Source organism: Pocillopora damicornis, chromosome 10 (assembly GCF_964200805.1).
Source record: "Pocillopora damicornis chromosome 10, jaPocDami1.2, whole genome shotgun sequence".
NCBI lineage: Eukaryota > Metazoa > Cnidaria > Anthozoa > Scleractinia > Pocilloporidae > Pocillopora > Pocillopora damicornis.
In genome coordinates, this window is record NC_142679.1 from 23,400,437 (window position 1) to 23,407,936 (window position 7,500).

Consider the following 7,500-nt stretch of genomic DNA (forward strand, 5'->3'; position numbering starts at 1 on the left):
TCAATAACCCCATATGTACGTTTAATTTCTGCTTGTCAAAAGTATTTCTTGTCGGACTTCAAAAATCTCGAATTGTTGAAGTCCAATGAAAAATATATATGTTTAGTATCTACTGAAAACGAAATGCAATTCCATGCACGACAAGCTCAACATGGCAAAGAAAGAAGAGAATTAACAAAGGATGCGTAATCATGTAACACAGAAAGGTCACAAGTGGAAGAAAAAAGAACAGATGGCCTCCGTGGACCGAATAACACATCTTAATTATATCATTAAAAAGTCATATTGGGCGCAAAATTACATTTACATACGTGAAATCCGTATAAAGTCCGTTTTTTCATTTGTGATTATATTTTTTTTATTTCAGCTCGTCAATATTAGGGGTATCCTATGTAAATATAAAAAAAATCCTCATATTTTAATTTTAAGGAAAGATAGTAAACTTGGAGCTTGGTCTTCGAATGAATTTGGATATCATCCGTATTGTTACGGCTGTGGGACAAAGAATGGAATCTGAGTTCCCTACCAGGAATCGACCCCAAGACCAACGAATATCACAATGTTATACTCTACCAATGAGCAGCTAATGTGTACTAGACAGTCAGTCCAGCGGGATCATGCATATACTAGCTTAGTAGTAGAGCATTCGACTGCGAAACTCGAATTTCCGATATTCGTTTCCGCATAGGACACTCAAATTTTTTCCGTTGTCTGACGGTGAGGAAAGGTATGGCCTATAATATCTGGAAACTGCTACCGTCTAGCTTTTGAGAAATAAATCTGCATGCGGCATTCGTGGCGTGCTTAAAGCGCTAGGGAAAAAATCAATTACTTGAGAGACTGTGACAGGTATCCTTTTTTTAATTAAGTAGTACAAAGCTAGAAATTGAAAATCAGTTTTTCTGAGGTCTGATTATTTGATTTTTATATAAATGAAGTGTTAATCCCTTTTTTCAATTATTAACCAACACAGCTGCCTCTTCATCTTCAGCTAAACTGAAGAAATTGAATAGTTTCTGATATTCTGATATTCCCTGAGCTTCATTCAGTGCCTTGATTTCGCATCAGACAACGTGCGTCTGTGTGTTATTCTGCGATGAGAGAAATGTGTACTTATGATAACATCACCAGTTGTATATTGATGTTATCTGTGAGTATCTCTTCACAACGCCTCCTCTTTCCCGAGTATCTCATTAAATAACGTCACATCCACTCATAAACCCGTATACATTATTTTTAATAACAATAAATCAACGCCAGCTGCTCTCCTCGACTCCTCGTTGTACTCCACAAACCCTGGATATCAATTGTAATGAGCAGAAGAGAAAAGTTTCGCTAAAGAATTGTGAACCGTACATGTTCCTTATTTACCACTGTCGTGGATTCCATCATGGCTGAAGAACTGTGAAAATCATTCTTCATGGCACATGTCGCTGTACTTGTTTCGTTCCAAAGCCCTGAATGGTGGTTATTAACTTGATTATTTCCCTGCTTTCCCTCCACGTCAACGATTTCAAAGCGGATTTTAGCAATGTACACTCGACGGAAGCATAGGTACAGCAGGAAGATGAGAGACGAAAGGAAAATCAGCAAGAAAACTCCACACAATATAAGAAAAATTATTGATGTATAAGACGCCATTCACCGGCGCTTATGTGAAAAATCTTAATTTGTACTAGAGTCGTGCATGCTCAAAACGAAACTGAATTTAAATTGAAATACCTTTGGGTTGGAGGGTTAACTCTCTCGTTCTCAGGGCTGTCCATATCAAACTGTATGAGTAGAGAGGTCTGGGATCTAGCTATTCACTGTATACTTAATAATCATGATCAAAAGTTTTGGAGGATATTTCTTTGAAGATTCTTGTCTGTTTTCTTATCACTAAACTTCTTTTTTTCACTTCTCGAAGTCTATAGTCGGTATTTTTCTTAAATCTCGTCACCTGTCTTTGAGAAATTACTCTTCGGTCCCTCCCAGGAGTGAAAGGTTTAAAATAAATTGAAAAGCAAACCTTCTTTTCAGATTGTTGTTTTCTCAAAGAAAATAGAGTACGAAAACCAAACCAAGCTTGTTAAAAAGGGGAAAAGGAACTTTGTTTGTGTTTTAAGTTCATTCCCCTCTGGAGATTTCTCTGGAAGTTTCAGCTTTAAATGGTCTACCTAGGAGACCTAAGTTCGAAACAAAGTAGAAGGAATGTCCTCCTCATTCAGGTTCTGTTTCACTGGTGTATAATCGTTACATGCCTGTGAAAGAGAAGTCTTACCATAGAATATGTTGAGTAAGTTAAATTGATTCTAACTAAATCCCCACTGATCCACAGACAAACTATTTTTTGATATTGTAAGCAATGATTTAGATGTCTAGCAATTTCTAAAGGTAATAAGTCCATCAAGTAAAGGAACTGTGGTCATCAAGACAGCTTCTTGACAGACCAGACTATCAGCAGTTTATCATGTGTCACATTAAAGATGATGAAAGAGTTCAACCATTCTTTTATGCTACATCGAAGCGAAAATTTCGAATTATTCTGTACAAAGATTCTCCTGTTTTCACGATTTATCGTATAGTTCCTGGTTTTACTGGATAAATGACTCTTGAGTGAGTTGAGTTGAATGCGAGTCAGTATAGCAACTCCATGTTACGTATGTATCAGTCCATCACTTGATATGATTAAAGTGAGAACAATCTAAACTTTGACTGTATTATTAAGTGTTCTAGTTTGCTTTTCACCGCGTACTGTCGTATGTGGTGTTCTTCCTGATATAAATTCTTCTGTTTAAGTTAAAGTCCGGTTGTTTCAGTAGTTCTGGTTTCGTGTCTGAAAGGAAGGAGTTCTTCATTATCCCCAGCGGACTGAAGCAACTGGCCGTTGATTTCAATATCTGTACTTTGGGTCTGCTCTGAATCTTTCCTTTCTGAGTGTTTTCTCATCATTCTCCCATAAAAACAATTGTACAGAGTAAAAAGGCAAAAGCAAAGCAGAATTATAGCGAATATCAGAGAAAAGAAACCAACTATAAAGATGAGGACTGATCTTTCTTGTGAGTTCTCCATAAACAGCTGAGTGCGTTTTTTGTTTAATCGGCCTTGGTCTTTTTGCTGTGTTTTTAGATCCGTTTTGGTCATCACGTTCGAACATCTTCCAGCGACAACTGTCATGCCCTGAACTAAAAGATCTGTCGCCTTCCTTGTGAGATCATTTAGATAATTAGCCAGTAGTTGCAGCTTTTTTTGTTGTCCCCGAAAGACCATCATTGTTCTGCTTTCCAAGGAATGGCAAACTGTGAGATTACACGATGAAAGCATTTTCCGGCTTTCTGTCAATTAATCGCACGCCCATTTTCACTCACAATTGTCGATTCTCGATGAAACATAAACTTCGAACATTTCTTTGTTTAGAGGCATTACTAATGTGCTTGCCACAGAGAAAAAGCGATCATTTTTCTTGATTAGTAATCCTCTATGGAAAAGTGTATCTTTTATTTTGTTAATTTGTCGTAAGTTTCAGCATTCAGTGGTCAGATCAAAAGATGATGTATTCCGGACGGACTATATTTCCTGCAATAAAATAGTTCTGTGAAAAATTATCCCATTTCGTCAGGGAGCGAAAATCTGATCAGAGAATTAATAACCATTTTAACACGATTAATAAACTCAATATAAGAATATCAGTGGGTTTCAGAGTCATGTTAAGTTATTTTAGCTTCATTTTCGTGAATCTTTAAAAATACACACTAATGTAATTTCATGTGAGAGTAGCTAATCAGTGGAAAGAAAGAGAAAAAAAAATCATATTTCTAAAAGGATCGCACGCGGTAGTAACAGACTCTAGAGCCGCCAAATAATGATAAGTCCCTGGGAACAAGTTTATTCCAGTACTACTCCATTATGTTTCGTAAACAAGAACATGGCTGCTCAGACTGTGACATTCGATGTTTTGGTGTAAAGCGGTACTTTCGTAATCCTTATTAAAATAGTCGGGATGGAAAAGTTAAGTGATGAAATCTTAGTAAGGATTTTTAGTTTCTTATCTGCTCGAGATCTTTGTAGGTGCTCCCAGGTGAGAAATATGGTTAGTTGTTTGATATTTCCAGCATACGGTGTCTCTCACTGAAAGTTTAAATTTATCGGAGATGTTGAACATGTACCGTGATTATTGTTTTACTTTAGGTGTGCTCTAGTTGGTGTCGTCTTTCAGACGATTTTCATTTGTATCCTTTCCGAGGTTTATTTCTCAGTTCAGGAACAGCTGGGCATTTAACGCTTCAGACAAGCACAAGATGGCGAAACACTTCTTCTGTTGTTTCGCGTAAATCTGTTTTCACTTATTATCGATTTACTTGACGTATTTTTTAAGCTCATATCGTAGTCAAGGTTACTATTTAACTTTAGGACAGGTCACTTTATCCTACCTTCGTAGTCTATACTCATTAACCAAAGTAATAAAAGGCTGCACTTTCCTTAATAAACAACTACCCGTTTATTTACAGATGGAAAAAGTTGTTTATAGAATCATTTGACAAATTCATTTCTGATTCTTCCTACTATAAGAATTTGTTTCCAACCCAGTGGAAAGAATTGTTTATTACTCGGTCAAACTGGTTAAGTGGACACTGTCATGTTCAAAGTCTTCATAAAAAGGCAATGAACCAAGAAAAAACTGAACCCACCAAAGTTGTGTGCTTGAAAATATCAAACTGTGGTGGGAGTGTTTTAGCAAGCGTCAACCAAGACTCAAAGTTGGTTCATATGTGGAGTTTGATTCACAAGAAGTCTCTTCATGTTGTACAGTGTGAAAGTGTTATTGGTTGTGTAGACTTTGGAAATGAACGCTCACAAAACCTTCTGGCTATTGGTCTCTATAGAAACAAGGTAAGAATATGTTTTATTTGAGATAAAAGATAAAGTTTTGTAATAACCTTTTGAATGAAAGACTGTAAGCATAACTTTAATGGAATTATTCTGTCTTCCCAGTACATGTTTAAAATATCAGTCATGCTATATAACTAAATTTAAAAATTGAAACTTATTGTTTCCTAGTTCATTCTTTGGGACTTCCACAAGAGAAGGATTATTCTAAGCAGAACAAATATAACAGAAGTGGCAAGGGATCAAATAGAGAATCCAAGAGATACTGGTTTCCCACCTGCTATGGCTGTGTGTCGGGTCAATCTGGTGGATAATAAACTTGCTACTGTTACTTCTCAGTGTGTTGTCAAAGTGTGGCACTTGGATCTTAATCAGCTGGGACCAATATCTTGTACTTGTTTGCATACCCTTGCAACCTTTAAACCAAGGTAAATATTGAAGTATCATCTTGAGAAAGAAGTCTCTGGGATGTCTTTAAACACCCCTTTTTTTAAATCATAGGCTTTTTCTTGAAATTTTTCTAATTAAGAGTAATTAAAGACAGGCAATTGTTGTGCCATTGACATGTCCTATGACTAAAGAAAAAGTTATGGTTTAGACTTAAATGATACTTAGATTCAGCAAAATTGTAGCATTTCTTTTCCTTCATGATAACATGTCACTTGCTCTATATTGGTAAAGTACAATTCATATTGATTTAGAAACACTTGAACTTAAAGCTAATTACAACTTAGTTATGTTCTTGTTTTCTTTTCACCTTTAGGTGTTCTGTTCTAGACATTCAACTGAAGAATGGAGGGAATGATGTCTGGTCTGTGTCCATTTCACATGCTGCAGAAGTTCTAGAAAACTGGAATCTCATTGGTTTTCAGGTACAAGGAAATTTTTAATTGCTCTCAACTGTTATTTTGAACATAGGGTTACAGACCCTCTTGCCTGTCTACCATCCCACTTTCATGGCACAATTGTGAATCTTCTATTAATTATGAATTATCAGGGATCAATAAGCTATGGACCTATTCAGTGATACATGTGGAAATTTTCCACTTTGGTCATTTATAGAGAACATGTTAATTAATCCCAAACAGTACAAGAAGTCAAAATTAAATAGATTGACAAGAAAGTTGCAAAAAGTAGAGCAGAAAAATGGCAAGCAGATGGCAATAAGTAGGAACATTCTGCCTCTGCCCAATCAGTGTTTGAAGGAGAACGTTAGGAACAAAAACACTCAACAAAGCACAAATAACTTGCTGAAAGTCTGAAAGTCTATGGCTTCTCAAAACAGCTATGTTAAAGTATTGAAAAGTATGTAGAGGAGACTCTGCGCAAATTCTTCAGGAGTTTTATGCAACAGATAACAGAAAAGAGGAATAGATAGTGAACCTTATTACTCTAAACCTACTGAATGGTACCCTACAGAGAAAGAGGAAAAACACTTTTTTATTTGCAATTAAGAGTTAAAAAGCTTAAAGGAAATTCATAAGGCAATAGCCCAGCTTCTGTGGCAATAAAGCAGAGCAGAGGAAAGTACGTAGGGTCAATTTTTTTACATTTTGGTTTTTTAAAAAGTAATTTCATGGCTGATCTTGTGAAATGTGGGATAAATGAGCACTGGTAAATGTTTTGTATCCTTTAAAAAATTTACTTGCGATGATTTTCATCAGACTGTAAGATTTCAAGGTCATTCACTCATTGAGGAAGATCCTGGAGTCACTTTTGAGGAAGGTAATACAATTCATGATATAATATGGTTTGACATCCAAGAGTCCTTTTCTTCTCTTTTTATTCTTAATTTTGAGTCACTGTTATTCATAGACAATAATTGCTTAATTATAATAGTTATATTCCCCTCTGTTGAAGAATCTGTTGATGATGAAGAAGATTGTGTAACAGCCAAAATGCAAACATGGACAGGAATACAAAAAGAGGTAAGAAGTTATCTCTGAAAAAAAAAGCTGATTTTTTAATTGGCAAACATCACTGGCAAGTTATTGTTTTAACCAGTTGCTAAGCTCACCCTCAAGTTATATTTTATAACAATGGATTGTTGTCTCTCTTTACAGCAAATGGGCTCCAGAACATCTGTATCTTGCCTGTCCATCAGTCCTTGTACAAAACTGGTCACTTCTGGACAAAATGACAACACTATTACACTTTGGGACACTGCTACTCAATGTTCTAGGCACATTCTATTTGGACACACAGGTATTTGTAATACTTTATTGCACTGGACATTGGTAAACCTTAAGTAAACTTAGAAATCATCTTAACTTTAAGTTATTACAAACTTGGCTAAAACCCAATTCCACACCCAGTGACTTAGCTTTTGTGTGAATACTATTTAGTTAAGCTTATGATAAGTTGTTAAATGATGGAAGAGTGTAACATTTAACTACAATGATGGAAGAGTGTAACTCTTAACTAATTATTGTTATTATTAACAATAATGCTGGTCAGGTGCTGTGACGTGTACAGATGTAGATATGCATAAGGTTGTTAGTGGATCAAATGACAGAACTGTTAAGGTAACATGTGTGCATTTTGATATATTGAGCATTCATTAACCATGTTTCTTCTTTCTAAATTTCAAGTGCTGGTGATTTTTGGTCTAATTGGGTACTGTAAGATGTT

The 7,500-nt window shown here is 35.7% G+C and overlaps 1 protein-coding gene across 3 annotated transcripts in view; it reads left to right on the top strand.

Moving 5' to 3' along the window:
* Nucleotides 1-3,869: 3,869 nt before the first annotated feature.
* LOC113671563 (uncharacterized) overlaps nt 3,870-7,500 on the top strand; it is a 6,176-nt gene continuing 2,545 nt past the window's right edge. For 2 of the 3 annotated variants that reach the window (XM_089185638.1, XM_027187796.2), the window contains exons 1-9: nt 3,870-4,060; nt 4,171-4,211; nt 4,491-4,872; nt 5,041-5,297; nt 5,633-5,741; nt 6,534-6,594; nt 6,730-6,797; nt 6,933-7,074; nt 7,327-7,394. In XM_089185638.1, coding sequence (XP_089041764.1) covers nt 3,983-4,060; nt 4,171-4,211; nt 4,491-4,872; nt 5,041-5,297; nt 5,633-5,741; nt 6,534-6,594; nt 6,730-6,797; nt 6,933-7,074; nt 7,327-7,394 — 1,206 coding nt within the window. In that variant the 5' untranslated portion in view covers nt 3,870-3,982. The remainder of the gene's footprint in view (nt 4,061-4,170; nt 4,212-4,490; nt 4,873-5,040; nt 5,298-5,632; nt 5,742-6,533; nt 6,595-6,729; nt 6,798-6,932; nt 7,075-7,326; nt 7,395-7,500) is intronic. The other variant, XM_027187797.2, reaches the window with a different exon arrangement.